This window comes from Crocodylus porosus, unplaced genomic scaffold, assembly GCF_001723895.1.
Source record: "Crocodylus porosus isolate Cpor-Errol unplaced genomic scaffold, CroPor_comp1, whole genome shotgun sequence".
NCBI classification, from domain to species: domain Eukaryota; kingdom Metazoa; phylum Chordata; order Crocodylia; family Crocodylidae; genus Crocodylus; species Crocodylus porosus.
The window spans coordinates 2,251,173-2,270,400 of record NW_017728919.1 but is presented as its reverse complement, the minus strand read 5'-3'; the positions used below and the strand labels follow the sequence as shown (position 1 = coordinate 2,270,400).

The following is a 19,228-nucleotide window of genomic DNA, read 5'->3' as shown; positions in this document are numbered from 1 at the left end:
TGGAGAAGCGGCGGCGGCCGGTGGTGGTGACGGGTGAGCGGCCGAGGGGGCGGGCGGCGCCGCTGGCAAGGGACCCCTGAGATCGGCAACTTCGGGAAAGTCCCAGAGAGGCTGCGGGGTGTGCACGGGGGAGTGCACGCGTGCATGTGCATGGGGGTATGTATGTGTGTGCATGGGGGTTTGCATGCAAGTGCACGGGGTATGTGTGTGCATGGGGGTGTGCAGGCATGAATGGAAGTGTCTGTGCAGGCGTGTATGGGGATGTGCACACGTGTGCAGGCTGCGTGAATGCATGTGTGGGCGCTCGGTCCCCTCCTTGAGGCAGGCCGCAGGCTCCCTGCCAGTGCCCGGGGCCGTGGCAGGTGTCGGCTCGAGGGGGCGCGGCCCGGGGCGCTGCGGGCAGTGGGTCCAAGGGTCCGGCCCCAGGGCAGGAGATGACCGCTGCGCTTCGCCGGGGTCAGAACCGGCTCCGCGCGGGACGAGAACGTCACTGGCGCCGGGACCCCGCACGAGAAGGGGGTGGCATGTTTATGGCGGCCCCGGTTGAGGGGTCCCCATGCCCTGTCAGGATGCTTTGCTTCCCGTTCACCTGCGGCCCGTGGGCTCCGGCAGCCGGGTCACCTGCCTGTGGGGCCGGGGGTGACATGAAAGTTTGACTGGACTCCAAATCCCGTGGAGCCCTGGTAGGATCAGCCCCATCCCCGGCCATATCCCACCAGACAGGACGCAGCTTGGAGAAAGTCGCCCCTAATAGGACAGCTCCTCGTACCCCAGAGATCCTTGTACGCTAACGGAGATGTGTGCATGTGTGAAAGTTCAAATCAAAGTCTATCGATGGAACTTTGCACACAGATGAATTGCTTAACCTTTGCGTGCAGGCTCAGCCCGAGGGGTTATGAGTTACTCGTTAACCCTGAGTTATTCATTAGAAAGCAGGCGAAGGGGGCAAGTCCGCTCTGCAGCATCGTCCTCGCTGTTTGCGTTCTCCACTGCCCCGTTAAAGCCTAACTCCAGCGACGGGATTCGCAGGGCATGTTTGGCGAGGAGGTTGCTGGCAGGCGGGTACGTTTGTGGGTAGGATCCAGTCCCGTAACGAAGCTGTTCTGTAACGGGAGCCAAAACCATCCCGGGATGGGGGGAGGGACACGCTCCTCAAGGGGAAGAGCAGCGCCCAAGACGACCTGTTGCCTGTGTTCAGTCCGGAGGTAACGCGCGTACTTCCCACCAGCCCCACTTTTTGGAAGATGGCACAGTTTCGACCTGCTAGTCGGATATAAATGATCCAGAACTTGGGACTGGAGGAGGACGCTGTAGTGTGCATAAGCAAGCCCCCCCACCCCCCGCCCCGAGACATGTTTAAAACAGGAAAGTTCAAGCCACTTTGTACCTTGAAGTCTGGCCAAGCCTGCAAGAGTCTCATAGTTTCATAGTGGTTAGGGGTCAGAAGAAGTCGTGTCCTCACTGTGTCGTTCCTGTTGTTGTTTCAGGGTTTGGTCCATTTGGAGAACACGCGGTTAATGCCAGCTGGATTGCAGTTCAGGTAACCACACCACTCAAACCCTCGGCGTGTTTCTGCCATAACCCCTTGTTTGCAAACCCGGAGTTTGTGACTGTATGGTATGTCCTTTGCCAAGTGGTGCTCCCAGTATATCGGCCGTGGCGTGTGGGCCCCAGGTGCTGTGATCACCCCACAGCATGTTTGATTTGTCTGTCAAAACCCAGCCTTCCCTGGGGAAGTGGGATTTTGCCCCACTGCAGAACCAGAGTTAAGTAGAACGAGGGAGTCACAGAATGACTCCTCGAATACCATCCTTTCAACTGTTGCTTCCCTTCCTTACCCCTGCCACTGACCTGAAAATTGCAGAATACTGGGGGAAAGGGGTTTTGGGGATTTAAAAACCTGAGACCCTCCTCCCTTGCCCAGATCTGTGTAGGTTTTAGTGCATGGAATTCATGAGGTCATGTCCCATCTCTACCATGAGTAAAGGCCATGGGCATGTCACTTAACCCCTGCTTACCTCTGAAATGTGAGTAGGATTCGGCGTTCCTGCGGGGAGCGTTTACAAAGCGGTGTTACTACTTGAGCAAATCATTACATAGGAAGCTTACGCCCTTCGTGCTCTGCCTGCGTGCATGGTCATACGTGCGCCTTGATGTACGGTCTTAAAGGACGCACGCTAGATGCCAGCAAGAAGTCAGGCTCTGTTAGTGCTTCCGTGAGCGGAGGAGTCCTGCTTTCCTTGCAGCGCCCTGCTTCAGCATCCGCTTGCAAGAGCTTCGCTAAGGGGTACATCTCTGTACAGTTGCCCAGGAAAATAGACATATTTTATTCCCCAGCCAGCCTCCATCCCCTGCAGAGCTCAGGGTTTAATGTATTCTGCAGAAGGCTGGTAAATTAAATCCCAAACTAGAATCCATTCCAGTCAACTGATGGGGGCTAGCCAGCTGTCTAATGCTGTGACTTTTACAAGCAGACTGAACCTCCGGCACCATGGTCTCTTTGGGGCTGCGTGAACTTTGGAGATGGGGTTTGTTCAACCCGAGGTCAGGAAAAGTGTGCGCACGTGTGTGTGCGTCTGCAGCGACTATCATCTGCTATTAAGTGGTGGGGCCGGCTGCCCCTGCCCACCTCTCGCTGGTACGAGGGCAGTTATCCCTGGCAAACCACTTCTTCTGTGGACAAGGGAGGTTATATAAAGGGGCCAGCGTGTCTCCAGGGTGGCGGAGACAATGGAGTTGGTGACTTTTCTTCTCTTTAGAAGAGTGAGTCAAATCTGATCTGCATCGAGAGAAGATTTTAAGAGAATTCCCTTAGCCTTAAGCCACGGTTGCTTGCAGTAGGTGAAGGAATGGAGAATATTGCCGAAGAATCTCGTGACAGGTTGTCTAAGAATACTGAACTTCAGTTTCTTTTTTTGGTAGAATTTCTGCCACTGGTTTTGGCAGATTCTGCCTCAGAATCCCAGAAAACCAAACTTTCAAGCAGCGAGGGAGGGATTTGCCTTTTCCCAACTCTGTTCCAGTGCCGAGAGGCCCAGACAAAAAGGAACAGCATGTCTTTTGAACACGTGCAAGTTGGGCATTGTGCAAGTTTCAGACAGGGGACTTCATGGAGCTGAGTGGACACAAAGACATGTGTCTGAGTTTCTGAATCCCAGACGGTGTGATCTGCATTTTAATAGAAGAAAAATCAATTAAACAATCTTTGTAAATCCTTCCTAGCTCTAGGGCTAAGCTAGTTCTGGTTTATTACATCTTTTATTATCCTGCATCATGAGGATACAATTCTCTGCTTTTCTCTCCAGTTCTTTTGGTTTTGTGTGGTTTTTTGTTTGCATGTAGGACATAAATATGGTTTGTTTGGCTTTTTTGTGTGTGGGGGGGTTGTTTCTTTCAAACTGCAATGACTTATTTGCTCCTGAAAGCTAAATTATTACTTGCATTTGGTAAAATAGACTCTATCTTAAATAATCATTGTGGCTTTCTAATAATGTGAAGTTCACTGCTTTTTGCTTTTGTGCAGATGAGGAGAGAGACCAGTTCTGTAAACAAGGTTGGAGGCTAGGAGCTGTGCACTACACTGTACATACACACATACATTACCTTTTACGAACAGAAGTTCAGCTCTGATTGCATGACCTTTTTTGTAAAAAAGGTCCTTATTACGGACACCCCTAAAATAATGGATTATGGACACCCCTAAAATAATGGGTTTTATATGAAATAGAGGCCTTGTGTCTCCGGTTTACAGAGCTGGATATATACTAGGTTGTTTAAGTATCTTATTTTCTTTTAATTTTCTCAGCTGTGTTCTGTGGGTGAGCTGTCGAAGCTAGGTTTTATCCAGGCCTTTAAACAAATAAAAGAAGGGAAGAGAGAGAGAGAGAGAAATAACGTTGAAACTAGTTTCCTGTTTGCTTAAATCTTCTGGCTCACCCCTCACATCAAAGAGCCTGTTTTCTGTACAGAGGTGTCCAGGTCAGCTAGACACAGGTGTGCCCTGTGGACTGTGAAGCTAATTGGCTCTTGCGTTCGTCCCCTTGAAATGTTTCTAGCTGAGCTGGAGGATGAGAAGAAGGGTCAGGGTGCATTTTGACATTACTAGGGACAATTGCTGTCAGGGTGTCTAGACAGACCTGATAAGGATATTAAAGGCTCACAAAGAAGCCCATTGTTGAGGGGTCGGGGAATCGGTCAAACGTGTTCGTTTTTCTCTATCTGTCAGGTACACAGGCCTACGGATAATAAGTTGTCTGGGGGCCAAAGGACGTTTTTATTATTGAATAGAAGTGTGCACATGCTGCAATCGGTTACAAAAATTGTTAGCTGGGAGTTTGTAAAGCAACATTTAATGTAAATGATGAAGGGAAGCGGAGTAGTCGGCTGCTAAATGCTCCCAGCTGAAAGTCGCAGCCTGGAGCGCTGCACCCGGTGTGTGAACATCCACGCGGTGATACAAACCCGCGCGGCTCTCAAAGGCAGAAGTCCCACTTCTTAAGGGGTTTTTTTTCTCCCCCCATGTTTTCGGGAGTGCAGATGCAATGCTCCGGAGCGTTAGGAAGACTGGCTCATATTTAAGTGTTTCCACACTATTTATTTCACAGACCTACTGAGTGGAAGGTGTACAATTGTGCGAACAGATCTGTATAAAGAAGATGTGGTGAAACATCACTTAGCATCCATCTCAAGTAATGAATGTCTGCGCGCTCCAGACACTAATCAATACAGCAAGCCTTTAATATCAGGCTTGCCCTCGGAGCCATCGCAAGTGATTTATCATTGTTGTTGCTCAGACCTGCTGGTCCATAAAAGTCTGCCACTCGTCTTTTCTGGGGCTGTTCGTAATCTTGTTGGTGTGCGTAAGTGTGCACGAGCGTTTGCATCGCGAGCACGATGCCAGTAAACCAACTGGCCCCACTGATAACTGGAGGGAAACAAGAGTTGTGTTAAATATTTACATTTAGATTGAAGTCAAGGGGGAAGATTTGCTATTTATGGAATTAAATAATAAACTTCAGACTAACGCAGCTAGTCCTCTCTAGTCCTGGAACAGGGTGCGCTGCTTCGTGGTCTTTCCCCACCCCCAGCCGGCCAGAGAAACCAACCTGGGAATTCCCGGGATTTTGCATGTCACGTTTTATCTCCAGGAGGAGGATTTTTTGGGCGTGTTCGATGATGAGGAAAACGTGACTGGGAAGTTGTGCCTTGTCTCACCTCCCCAGAATGGCTTGGGCTTAAATGCCCGGAGAGTTTTGTGCCTTGTGGGAGCTGGCCGGGCGGAGTAAGGCTGCTCTCCTGTTCGCCCAGTATCTCCACGTGGACCAAACCTTGGGAGCTCCCTGTAAAGGCCCCTGGGCTTCGACCCCTGCAAAGATCCCAAGCAGCATCGGCGGCTTTTAAAATAAGAGCCAGAAAACAAACTGCTCCCCCGCCCCGGTCTACACAGCTGAATTGAACTTGGCTTCACCCCTCAGTATTTGCACAGACGTGTCGGAAGCCCAGATAAATCAGTAGGGAACTGTTCAGTCCCATTTCCAAGGAGCCAGCCGGGTGCCGGGTTTTCATGCTCTAATATCTGCGTGGGGGCTTCTGAAGGTGTAAGGGGCGGTTCTGGATGGGGTTGAAGAAGCTCCCCTGGACGCGCTCCCCGCCTTCATATCCAAGCCTTTTTCGTCTTCTCTGCAAAGAACTCCTTGAGCTGGCGCTCGCCTTGGAAGTCTGAGGATGGGTTTATTTTTATTTTATTTTATGTAACTAGCTGGAAGCTAGAACAGTGGTTCGGCTGACGCTGCAGCGAAAGCAAGCAGCCGCACACTCGGCAGCGGTGTCTGACCCTCCGCTAGGGACACCTCGCACAGGGCCTGATCCCAACAACACGCAGATGCTGTGCCTTGACGCCCTAAGCCACTCTGGCCATTGCAAACCTTAGCCAGGATAAGTGCAGCTGAAGCCTCATCCAGAAAAAGAGGAGGTGACCAAGCGAGTACATGGTAATAAATTGTAATCCACACTCCCAACTTGACTCTCCAAGCGGGGCTGAGGTACAAGCGAGTCTTCAAAGACCAATTCAGAAAGAAGCATCTGCTCCCTCGTTCTGCTGCGGAGAAGGTTGCGAGGCCAAGTTCTTAGATGCCGCTTTGCTGGCCTGGCGCTCGGACATCGGCAAGCGAGTTTCCAAAAGCGCAGAGGCCTTGTTTCCACTGGTGGGAGGGGAGCAGGCACGAGTTTGCTCCAGGCACGTTGTAGCTTCAGCGGGAGTTAGCAGTTAGGTTACAGCCCAATGCAGGGCGTGATGAGCTTGCCTGGCCTTCGCCAGCCTTTTACCGAGTTAAATCAAATTACCTCGCTCAAGGTAACACGTTAATTCCAGTCCCAGCAGCAGTACGTATGGCTCGGGGTCCTAAGCTGCTTTGGGAAAGTGCTTCCCGACTGCAGTCTGTGCGTGGCTTCGGAGCAGATGTAGCGTGCAGGCTCTCGGGCTTGCTGAAGTCGATTCCTTTTCCTGGGAGGCTTCGGATCACGGCGGCATGACCCTCCCTACAGTTCACGGCATGCTCGAGGGTTGATGGCTCTGGAAAAAGCTTCACTTCTGATGAGGCAGGGCTGGATGGTTGCAGTACTCCTGACTTCAATCTTGCTGGTACGATGAGTATATCAAACCGGGGACCCCCAAGGAAGAGCAAGGGAGCAGAGAAGATCAGACTTGCCTGTTTGGAAACCAACCACAAAGCAGACCCAGGGAATGGATGCGCTGCGTTCAGCAGCTAAGCTGTGAACAATTTCCATTATAAAGGAGTGGGTAAAACTAATCGTGCAGCATCTCGAGCTGGAACATGGCCATGACCTCGTGCTGCGTTTGGAGAAAATCTTTGCTACATGTTGTAATGATGAGACACTACTTCATTCTGGCTTGCTTGATTGAAGCGTACGACTTTCCCTCCCCTCCCCAGTGAATTTAGGAGCAGTTCTCACCAGCGGTCTAGCTGATACACTCAGGGCTTTTCTGAGATGTTTAAAGCAGGGCTCTGGCAGCCTTTTGAGCCTTTTGATCCAGCCCGCAGGCATAGGGCTTTGGGGCACTGGCCAGTGGGCAGCTTTGGTGGCAGTGTCCTTCCTTGCGCTGGCAGAGGTGATGCAGGTGCTTTTCCCATGCCAGTGGCAGCTGGATGCCGGCACCTGGTGGCACACCATTGACCCCAACTAGGTTAATCCAACCCTCAGCCTTAAAAGGTTGCTGAGCTGGTTTAAAGGAAACTATCCCTGGCATACTTTGATTTGTTTTTTCCACATTTATCTGTCTCCTCTTAAATATGCAGAGCCATCCCTGCGCACTTCACATGCTTGCTAGGGGGCACGGGGCAGTCTCCACTTCCACCGTTGCCCCAGATTTCTGATACTTGTATAAAGCCACTTCTGGTTTTCAAATATGTCTTGTTCTGCATGCAAATAAAATAGAGCAGCACCCTAAATCTCTGCTTATAATAATTAAGAGTGCTTTAGGACCAGCGGAGCTGCCGCGGCTGCCTGAAAACAGATCTGATGTGAGACGAGAAGCAAGTAAGAACATGCAGAACATGCAGGTGACCCTGACAGCCGTGGGGAGTGTTGTGAGCGCAGCCAGTTGGCTTGAGCTCCCTGAAGCGCCTGTGCTTGCACAAAGCGGTTGTTAACGCATTACCTTTTGGCTGGCTGTGCTGCCGGGCCATAGCCAAAGGTGAAGCATCAAAGCGGGAGTTGAGAAACTTTCGGCGACAGTAGGCAGCAGCAGCCCCTGTCTTCCTTTACTCGCTGTCCACACAGAGAAAGGTGCAGCCGCCCGGTGCACTTCTGTCAGTGCTTAATAATGCTTGCATCAGGAATTCAGTGAAATGAAAAAGTTACTAGGTGGGTGTGGAAGAAGGTCACAAAAAATCATTGCGATGTTCCTCTTTCCGCAGTTGCAGGGCTCCACGTGCTGGGCTGCAGCTGGGGACCGTGGTCAGTTGTTCCCTTCCTTAAAGTGACGAGTCTTAGGTTTTTCCAGTTGTGCTTCAGAACCAAGCAGCACAAGAATCGTGCATATTTTTTCCTCTTCCTGGCTGTGAGCATTCAGGAAGGCTTAGCTGGTCTGATCTGCAGCTGTAGTTACGGTTTGGTGTCTGATTTCTGTTTGCATAAGAACGTTATGTTATAGGGGAAAGTTTTGACTAGAGCAAAACGTCAGTTCTTCAAATGAATTTAAGAAACTCAGAGACTGCCACTGTCTTGCATTTAGACTCTTTTCAGTTTCCAGTGACACATAAAGCCTTTACTGTTCAAAAGCAGGCAGAAGGCAGAGCAGATTTGCACCTTACAGACACTCACTTAATTTTACTGCCCAGGAGACGCACGTTTTCTTAAAAAGAGGGGCTGGGCCCTGCAATGGTAAGTTAAGCTCAAAGTTTTAGATTCCAGTTTTAAGAAACTGTCAGCTGTCCTGCTCACTAAATAAGCTGATTTTACCTGGCTTGCTTTAGGATTCATTTGCTGGCTGGTTAAGTAAACGTACAGTTCCTGTAAACAGAGCATACAGCCACCGGGTCCGTGCCAGGATTCATTCTGAAGTGACCAGATGGGATCCGTACTTCAACACCCTCTCAACTCTGCATCTCGCGTGTAAGAGCCACATGCTTTGGGCAGTCCCCAGCGCCGCACGAAGCCGCCGCATTTACTTCCTCCTGTCCAGCCCTGTCAACACACAGCTTCACTGGGCTCGCTTCTGCCCATAAACGGCGGATGGCTGAAGTCCCATCCGCGGCAACGTATCTCTGCAGCTCATAAATACCTGAATAACCCCCGTGGCTTAGGAGATCTCTTGACTGTGTTGGTTTGTGAGCCAGGCCCTGAATCTGCAGAAGGACTCAGCTTCCAACCTCTCCCGGCCCCTCAGATCCCTAAATACCTCCACGCCGTGCGCCTCGCATAGCTCTCACGAGCAGCGACTTGTGAGAGGAGCGCACCTGCTTGGAGCTCAGTGCCGTTTGCACAACTGGGGGCTCATTGCAGCCTTTCTACCTAGTCAAACAAAGAAGTCAGAAGTCCTACATCTTCCGAGCACGGGACAGTAAACTGAACGTTGAAAATACTGGCAGTGAAGTGTTCCACTATCGAACCAAAATCCACTGAGCCAGCCGAGCCCTCCTGCGTGAAATGCAGTGGTTTCTTCACCTTTTTAGGCTCGAGGCTAAGTCTCGAGTTGCAAAGAGCTCAGACCACAAGAGGTCGGGATGTTTATAAGACTGAGTTCCTGTTTGAAATCTCTAGGTTCATCTTGTGAATCGTGTTTGCACACCTAGTGATGCTGACACTGGGTGGCACCACGCAGCACCCGTGGAAGGATCTCACACACCCTGGTTGAGAATCACTGATTTAACCAAACTGCCCTGGTTGTGTTAAGGTTCTTTGGGTCAATGTGATATCTTTGAGTAGACCAACTAAATAGTTGGAAAAATCATTCTTTGCAAGCTTTGGGGCACAAACACCCTTCCTCAGGTCTGGGGAGAGGTTGTCGGTGTGTTTATGCAGCTGGGCAACCCGTTTTACCTGCCGCGCTCTTCGCAGATGGCACGGGGGCAAATGCAGCAACGTCTGTGACAACACAGCTGTGCCCAGGTGGCATCTCAGAAAGGGAATAGTGAAGAGTTTACAATTACTGCGGGCAGTAAGTAAACTGCATTCAACTCCAGGAGCGTGCTCTGTGCACACGTATCTGTTCGGGAGTCACAGCTTCTCGCCGAGGTGCTGGGACCCTAGCTGAGCTCTGAGGTCTTTGAACAACAGCAACTGTGGAAGCTCAAGCCGAGGGTAGTTAGAAATCCCGTGCATCCAGGCCCAGGCATGGATCTGTCTGGTGTAGTCAGATAAGAGGCTGGGCCCCGATGGTGGTTGTCGTGAGAGCCCGAACGCTTCAGGGTCGCGGGAGGCAGGTGGAAGTGGAAGTTGGTGCACGCCGGCTCTCAGCGCGGCACGCTCTGTGCTGTGTGCTCGGTCGCTGGGGAGCGCGTCCTGGGCAGATCTCTTCCAGGAACCGGGGGCGGACGCAGGGGACCGCTGCCGTTTCCTTCCGGCCGTGAGCAGGGGGGTGCGGCTCCAGCGCTCTCCTTTTCCTTTTCAGGTTTCCTTTGGCTCAGAAAAGGCCTCTCCCTCCTCACTGCAACATGGGGGCTTGTGCCCTGCTAGAAAGCCTGGCTGCGCTTTCCCGCTTGTCTTAACATTTAGTTTTGACACCCTGGAATTCCAGTTTGGTTTCTGGGGCAGCTAGCTGCAGTGATCCAGGGGATCACACCCTGGTTTCCACTGCAGCGGGGGATCATTTCTTGACTATCTTCTGTTTTAACTGAGTTCTCCCTAGTAATCGTACGTGAGTTTGTCACGCTCCTGCCACTTTCTCTTTCAATTTTGCATGTGGGAATAAACTCGGAAGCTAACAGTGCATGTCTGTTCAGCTGAAATTCAGTGTCCAGGTGTCCAAAATGAGGAGGTGATTTTTAGTCAGCATTGTAAAGTAAAAAAGCAAAAAAAAAGACGTGTTGTGGTATACAGATCAGGCGGGAAATGAGCTAAATTGCAGGACTCTGTACAAATGTGCTGGATGGTGCAGGTAGCTCTTCTCTGTTTTAGACATTAGGACTATGTTTTTGATCCTGCCAAAATGAAATGAAAAGCCACGAACGTATGCAGAGGGTAAGCACGCCATGGCTGCGTCAGTTCTCCGTAGGAGAAGCTCTGCGTTTGTCGTGTAGAGTCCCTGCCTCGTGGTGCTACAAGCCGGAGGCAGGGGTTGTGGTCTCTTCTGCATGCCAGGAGGTAGGAGCCCCCTCCCCGCTCCCACCTGGGGAGAGATCCTCTCTTCACGGCTGGGGCCCTGGCGTGCTGCTTCCAGCCCGCGGTGGCTGGCAGGACGGCGCAGGAACACTGCCCCTTTGGGTCTCATCGGTCCCAAATTGCAGAGTTGCAGCGAAGGGATCAGGGTCTGTCTGCACTAAGAGCAGGGAGCCATTCTGACTCCTTCCGTGCATGCCAGAGAAAGGCATGCTCGCAACAGAGTGCTTCTGGCTTTTATATGTTTTTTGTTTTTTTTTTTTTAAATCTCTTCTCCTGCGTCCATATCCGATCACTTTGGTATTTTGCTGCCTTCTGTTCTCAGGAGCTTGAGAAGCTGGGCTTGGGAGACGGTGTGGATCTGCACGTGTATGAAATCCCAGTTGAATACCAAACTGTACAAAGACTAATTCCTGCATTATGGAAGAAGCACAGTCCACAAGTGAGTGAGTAAAAGGGGAACTGAGAACCGAAGCCTGCTGTCCATGCTGCCAGGAGCGCAGGGTTCTGGTGTCAAGTCCAGTTTCTAGCACGTGTTCAAATTCGGGCTGATCCCTGGGCCAGTCCTTCTAGCGGAAGTGCAGGAGGTTGAAGAACAGACCAAGGTGCTGGTTTGTAGGAGCGCTTGATGCTAGGAGGGCAGTCCAAGCACCTTGCCGCTCACCTGCGCCACCTTGGCTACTCTGTCCCTGGCACGTTCGGTCAGTCATCTCCACCGCCCGTCTGACCCGTGTGAAAGGGTCTGATTGAGTCTCCTCCCCCACGCACCACCGGACACGTACGGCAGGGCTGTCTCCCCCCACTCCCCCTGTCAGTAGCTCTAACTTGCTTCCTTCCTCTTGCAGTTGGTAGTTCACGTGGGTGTTTCGGGCATGGCTACTACCGTAACGCTGGAAAAATGCGGACATAACGTAGGCTACAAAGGCTTGGACAACTGCCGGTTCTGCCCCGGCTCCCAGTGCTGTGTAGAAGGGGGTCCAGAGTGCATCGATTCCATCATTGACATGGATGCAGTGTGCAAGAGAGTCTCGACGCTCGGGCTTGATGTTACAGTGACTATATCCAAGGATGCCGGCAGGTACGGGGTGGTGACCAGCAGGGAAACGAGCTCGTGCTCTCGTGCGTGTTCCTTTCTTGCGGGGCAAAGTTCAGGCTTGGGTTCAGCAGTCATGTGCCTCCTGGGACCACGTTCCCACTGCCTCAGCCTGTGATGCTCACACTGGCACACCCACTTTGCACAGGCATATGCGACTACATAGAGCGCAGGGCGGTAGAGATTCAGGCCTTTCATCGCCGAGAGCATTTGACCTCCCACTCCCTTGTATTGCAGTACAGGCCGTGGAGCAGATGGCCCCATGAACACCTTTGGATGTGCCTTTTTGGTTTTCCTGAGGCCTGGGATTGCCATTAAACTCCAGGTTGTGCAGTTACAAGCGCAATGATTTTGCTTTCTGGGGAAAAAGCTGCCTTATCTAGACTAGCAGCTTTAGGAATTGCCTCTGGGACCTGGCCAGCTGCTGTGGAGATGGTGACAGAGGCCAGAACAAGAGGAGCTTCATCATCCATTCCTGTTCTTTAACAGCTTACCACTGCTAATGAAGCAGGAGCTGCTGGTTATGCTGAAGACGACAGCAGCTATTGCACTGACTCGCCGTACTCTGACCAGTCTTACTCACCAGTTGTCATCTGTCACTAACTAAATAAGATTTTTTTTTTCTTGATTTCAGATACCTCTGTGATTTTACTTACTACACGTCCTTATACCAGAGCCGGGGCAGGTCTGCATTTGTTCACGTGCCTCCGCTGGGAAAACCCTATACTGCGGAACAGCTGGGCCGGGCCCTGCAGGCGATCATAGAGGAAATGCTGGATGTTTTGGAGCAGTCTGAGGGCAAAATTAATTGTCAGCATGAACACTGAAACTGGGCAGACGTCACTCCACTATTGCACTTCCAAGATAATTCCCTACTGCTAAAATCCAGGGGAATCCAGTCTGTCTGAAACGTGCACAGTAAGAACCCAGACTTGAGAATCAAGGTGAATTTCACTCGCAGAAATTGCCGTTCTTTTCTTCAGATGTGTGCATTTCAGCTTAGGCGAAGGAGGATTCAAGGTCTCTTCCCTTAAACCACCTGCAACTACTTATGTCCTGAACTGGCTGAAAAGCATGTGCTGTATTTTCTACAGAGCTCACCTGTCAGCCGAATGACAGCTCCTGAACAATCTCATGCAGGCCAGATGGAAAGGTTTATACCTGGAATTGGAGTTCAGGTGCAGGGGATGGATAGTGCCTGCTAATTACTAGTCCTTAATTTAAAAAAGAAAAAGGAAAAAAAAAAACCCTAGGTTTTTAATATAAAAGGATAGCTGAGAACAGTTGGCATAGAAGGATCTGGGCGTGTCTTTGTGAGTAGCCTTTTTCCTTAAGTATATTTATTTGGTACACAAGTCACTAATTCTTCGGTGAAATCAGATGTGTTTTGGGCACTAAATCTTTCTCTTTTTTTTGCCAATCCTAAACCAGTGCGTTATTGTGGACCCCGTGAGGGCTCGGAGTAGGTCGGACCAGCCTGGGTGCTGCCAACAGAAGGGGTTTGAGATTCCTTGTGTGGAGTGCTCTGAGACATGATGTGGGGATGGCTTTTTGTTTGTGGCACGTATCCAAAAAGCCAAATATTTCCAAATGTTTTTGTGTGTTTTTTTTAATTATTATTGTGCTAATGCCACCTTTCTTGCTCAGACCAACTGTATACCTCCTGTACAAAGCACACTATCCCATTCCTGCACAGACCACAGTGTGCAGCAGGTGAGAGAGCTTCCCTCGTGACCGCTTTCTGCTTCGGGGATGTACTTTCCTAGAACCTTGGTGCTAGAAGTTACCCAGCCTTTACCTTAAAAGCATCTCCGTGCTTTCCTATTTCTTAATTAATTAATTAATTAATTAATGGTAAATTTTCCTTCTCTTGAGAGGTTGGAGGTAGCATGATGTCCGAGCTAAATACTAGGTCACTCTCTTGATTTGTCTTTCATACGCACGTGCTAAAATGCAGCTTCAAGGCTGGACCATTTCTGCCAAGCCAAACACCCCAGAGTTTAACCTCTTCTGCCGCCCCAAACCGATTTGTTTGGAAACCTTAAGAATTGTACCTAAAATAGGCATTTCTGGGTTGCCTCTGGCCTCAGTTGTGGCATCAGGGCTCCTCGGTTGTGCCCTGCCAACTCTCCAGACATGGTATTGAGAAGATGGCTGCAACTTTCCAAGCCCTGGGGAGAACGTTACTAAGCCAGTGTGTGTGCACTCGACCTCCGAGCCATGGTTGTGGTGCGTGGTAGGTGCCAGGGTAACACTGGCTGTGGCTGGCATGTCCTCTCCGGGCACTGGTTTTGAATGAGAACTTCTATGACTAGTTCTAATGCTTTTACTAAAACGATATATTGACATAGATACACTTTGAGACTTGCTAGAAATGTCTGTTGCTATTTTTGAGTTCTTCAATTATGATGTTTCTGTCCTAGTATCTCTCAGTGAGAGCTGCCTTTTTATTGCTACTTCCCAACTGGAAGTCTAGTGACAAATGACATGCCACTTCTCATTTGCATTTGAGAGAGAGGATGGAGACTTCTGCAGCTGTGTTCAAGGCACCTCTTTTGCTAGAGAAGCTTGTCTGAATGTGTGTTTGGGTTCCTTTTAAAGTTAGTTGACCACAGAAGTGGTCGCCGTGTTTCTATACAGGCTCTTCTGGATCATGGAAGTGGCCTTAGAAGCAAGGGTACGTTCTCCTCCTTGTCCAGATGCAGAGTAGCACTTGTTCGAGAACCAGCAGCGGGGAAGACCCCAGCTTCCTGTCTAGTAATTTATTATATTTAATGCTTTGTTTAAATACCAGTGATTTTTACATGGTTTTTACCCACAGTGGAGTTACTTCACTTTTTCCTGTAGTCGGTAGGCAGCTCTGATCATCAAAATGTATCGACTGCTGAACTTGTTAAGAAGAAATGATTCATGTTTCCCCTGAATGTTGCAGGTGATGGGAGTCGTTTGCCGTGACACTGGTTCACCTACACTTAACCTCTCAGCTGCGAATAAAATAGGAGCAGGAGCGCCGCAGCTGGGGGAGGTGGAGCGGCCGTGGAAGTGAGACTCCACGTGCTGGTCTCTGACCTGGCTGCGGCGCTGCGGGCCCCAGGAAGTCACAGATGCGGCGTGGCGTGGCTCAGCAAAAGCTCTGCTCTCTGCAGAGTGCTGGCTGGCTCGTTGGAGCAGACGTCCCGTGTCCGTGGCACCCATTCGGCGGGTAAATCTCTAGCAGCTCTGGATCTAGGGATCATTGGCCAGGCTGGTGACCCTGTTCCGACAGACGTCTCCGGTGCTCAAGGAGGTGCGCAGGTTCCTCCAGCATTTCCCTGCTCAGTGCTCCGCACACCGTTATTGAGGGGCTTGTACACGCTGAGCGGAGAGCTTTCCTAGTGCCAGTGTTGCACGACACCCAGTGCAATCTGCTTGAGGCCAAGGGGTTGCTGCATGGAAGTCTCCGGAGCGAGGAGTGGAGAAGCGGGGAGGGATGTGGCTGTGCAGAGGGAAGACTACTACAGATTAGTTTTGCCAACCTGTAAAAGTCTCCCCTCCAGCACCCTCAGGCGGCCTTCTTGCCGCCGCCTCTTGCCATCCTCCTTGGAGAGGAGCTTCGATTTCAGTGATTTCTGCCTGCTCAAGGACTGAGAATTGAGCCTTTCCTGTCAGTCATATTTTTTTTTTATTTCCACAAATGTTCTTCACTTTATTTTGAGCTTTGTTTTAACTGTCTGCATCCCTTCACCGTTTGCTTTTGTAAAGCTTTCTGTGATCAGTTTTATTTACTAGAAAACATAATTTATTCTATAATCTCTTTGTTCTAAGAATTAGTAGTTGGAGATGATTTCTTGAAAGAGCGGGTGTTTTATGTTGTTAGCAGTCAAGTTTTGTATAGCAAAACTTTTTTAATTGTGACATTTAACTCATTTTATTTAATCCTACCTAAATTAAATACTTTTTTTGTTTTGTTGAATCTTTTTGTTAAACTCATTAACATGCAATGTGTTTCCTATATATACGTCTTTGGTTTGCAATCGCAACATAAAAATGATCAAAAGCTTCTCCAAACAGTGACTGTCGTGTGTAATGTTTGCTGTCTGCTTTCTCCTTCAGATCATTTAATAAACAGAACTATGCTAATTTGCATGGCCTGGAAGACCCATTGCCAACTACCAAGCTTTTCAAGTAAACGAAGGAAAGTCAGGCTGACTTCTCATTAGTTTACTTCATATTTTTACAGGGTAATAACTTGCAAAGCTTTAGCAAGGTCTCGTTGCAGCGCCGGGTTTGCTGTTCATCGCCTCTGCACAGCGGGGTTGGAGAGCTGGGGGGAGCAGGTTTGCAGAGAAGACAAGAGAATTGGGGAGGTTCCTTTGCACGGGGCCGGGTGTCATTTTATGCACTCGCCAAGCAGGGGGCGAGTGGGTGCCGTTTGGCACTTGGCTGTTTCAGTGTGAAAACAGTGGGGGATTGTGAGAAGCTACAGATACTTGTGTAGCCGTTCCAGAATCGGTGACCACAAGAGCGGGGGAAATCCAGGTTGCGGAAGTGCCCAGGAACGTACACGGCGTGATGGGAGGAGGCGTACAGCAGCTCCTGAACCTGAAGGATTCTGCGAATAGAAAGACTTGGGCGTTGGGAGCGTGCTCGTGAAGTTGAATGCTGCCACATGGGAGTGGGTGGCGCGAGCATCAGAGAGGGGATTTCGGAAGATGAAAGGTCACGCGTGGCGCACGTTTGTTTTTAGTGCGGCTCAGGTTCGGTCTCCTCTGGGCTGGGTAGTCGCAGGGACGATGGCAAAGGGTTATGGAGATGGTTAGAGGTGTTGAGAAGGACTGTGATGTGAGACTGAAAAGCATTTTCTGTGGAGGGGCCTGGGTGAGGGCTGCCCGGCCTCCTCCCCCTCTCCGCTCCAGGGACAAAGGGAACATTAAGAATATATTTGAAATAAATGCCACCTTCTGCATTTCACCTGGGAGCTGACTGCTGCTGGCAGGTGCTTAGCTAGCCCGTTGGTGCTGGTTTGGGTGCTGGCAACAGCACGCACAGAGGCATCCAACTTTCTGGCGTAAGTAGGCTTCTGGCAGAAATCGAGACGTGATCTTTGTCCCCACGTAGCGCTGCGTGATGGAGCAGGGAGGGGTGGCACTCGCACAAGAGCAGCCCAAGACAGGATAATGGACTTGTTGGGCCAGAGGTCTGATCTAATGTGATAGGTTGTCTGCATTTCCATAGCACTTGTGCGGTAAGTACTTAGAGCAAGTCAAGAAAGGATCTCATTTACTTACCCAGGCAGCAAAAGGTTTTGTTTTTGCTTGGCTGCGACATCCAGACTTTGATGTGTTGTGTGTGGTCTGCCCGGCTTCCAGGAGCGTTAACGGCTCATGCCTCGCTCAGCTGGCGGGCGGTAGCAAAGTCGCTGGCATGAGGTGGTCTGCCTGGGGTAAGGACTCGGGAGCGCCCAAGGCTGCAGACAAGCTAGCAGAAGGCACCAACTCCAGGATTTTTTCAGTGAAAAACGTAAGGCACTTGTCTGTCTGTCTGCCTGCCTGCCTGCCTGCCTTTCTTTCAGTATTGTGATAATCCTCATACTTGCCATATGTGATGGTATTCAGTGAAATGTGTTATAACAAGCAGACCCTTGAAAGGTGTAAAAGCAGTGACAAGGGGAAGACCTGCCTGGACCAGAAAAGGGGAAAGAGGTGGTAAAATATCAAAGAAATGCCTTCCTCTGGCCCACTCCCTGTAGCACGAGCGAGAACAGCAGATTCTGGCAGCCCGAGGGTGCTCTGCTGCAGCTGAAGTGCGAGTCTGGATCTGTTTTAACTCCGAGTTTCTCATCTTTCGAACCAGTGGATGAACGGCCTCGCTCCAAGCGCTGCTTACCAGTTCTGAGGGCTGGTCCAGGTTAGCTCACTCTGCTGACTCTTTTACAGCTGTCTTAGGCTGCACTTCATGCAAGCTTCCCGTCACACCTCAAATTCTTGTTGCCATGTCCCAGAAATCATTGCTAATGCTTTTGCAGTGGTGGAAGGTGCTTTTCTTTTCCAAACTAGCACTTGCAGTTGGATGGAGCGAATGGTCTCTTATCAGTGCAAAAATACGTGCTTGGTTTGCTAAATGTCCAAAGCAAAGCAAAACTCTCTCAAGGAAAGACAGACCCGTACCTGCTCTTGGGCCATTCAGATAGACTGTTAATCACTCGCCCAGTTGTTTGAAACGAGGAAGTTGCTGCTACTTAAAGATGTCTGTTGTGGATAGGAACAAAATACAAGAAACGAAACTAGTACACTGCCCTCCAGGTAACCTCTGTGCTACTCCTAATGCAGGTTTAGGTATACTATTGTAGCTTATTAAAATACCAGCTTACTTTAATGAGCAGGGAGTGCCTTTCCTGGGGCCGGGCTTGCTTTTGGGATGCATGTGGGCTTGGGGAGGGGAAAACAGGGAGACTGGGCTCCTGCAGCTGGGTGTAAATTGCTGAACTGTTTTCCAGTGCCCTTTCGGTGAGTAAATTCTCTAGCAGCTCTGCACTGGACTGAGCTATTACAACCTCTGGAAAACCCATCCAGACCTAGTGAGAGCAGAGAAATTGCTGTTTTAGCGTGTGTGCGCACGCGTGTGGATGTGCACGCACACATGGTCTGTCTTGTCACTGTGCGTTTGGTAACCTGGCTGAGCTGCTGCTCCCATTTCTTCAGATGCTCTGTTATCTGTTTGGACTTCCCCGGTTATGCATGTTACGGCGTCACTTGGCCTTTCAAGTCCTCCTGTACGTCAGTTGTGGTGAAATCAAACACTTGTCTTTTCCGAGTATCTCAGGTGTTGCCTATCTTGTGCTTATCAGGACTCTTGGAGCTACAATTATAAATTTGTTGGGGCTTCTGTTTTACTCAGTGTGTTCTCGCAGTGCCTTGTAAAACCAAACAATCTCGTGTGTCACAAAAGGGCTGTGTAATGACGAGTGGTACCCTACGTACTTCAGCTTGCCATGGCTAGACTGGACTCTGTAATGGAAAATTGACACTGGTAGTTCAAAGTCAATAAAATGAGTGAACTCTTTGTCTCGGTGGTGTTCTTTGACGAGCTGTCCGGAAGGGCCTGCTCTCGGAAAGCCCCGTGGCGTGGTGTCCACGTGGGGTTTTTATGTCCTAGGCTGTGGCGCTCCTCTCCCTGCCCCCCCTGCTCCATCTGCCTGGAGATATTTTTGCTGTTAAACCTCAGTGGCATCCTTCAGCTCCCTGCATAATGCGGGGACGAGTGTGTGGAAGTGCAGACCCACAGCCCAAACCCATGCCGAAACGGATGCTGTCTACG

General features: G+C 50.2%; 1 protein-coding gene across 1 annotated transcript in view; it reads left to right on the top strand.

Moving 5' to 3' along the window:
- Positions 1-18,973, top strand: part of PGPEP1 (pyroglutamyl-peptidase I) — a 20,060-nt gene extending 1,087 nt beyond the window's left edge. Inside the window, exons 2-6 of the mRNA XM_019538442.1 lie at positions 6-33; positions 1,488-1,540; positions 11,165-11,281; positions 11,685-11,917; positions 12,567-18,973. Coding sequence (XP_019393987.1) covers positions 6-33; positions 1,488-1,540; positions 11,165-11,281; positions 11,685-11,917; positions 12,567-12,759 — 624 coding nt within the window. The 3' untranslated portion in view covers positions 12,760-18,973. The remainder of the gene's footprint in view (positions 1-5; positions 34-1,487; positions 1,541-11,164; positions 11,282-11,684; positions 11,918-12,566) is intronic.
- Positions 18,974-19,228: the final 255 nt, after the last annotated feature.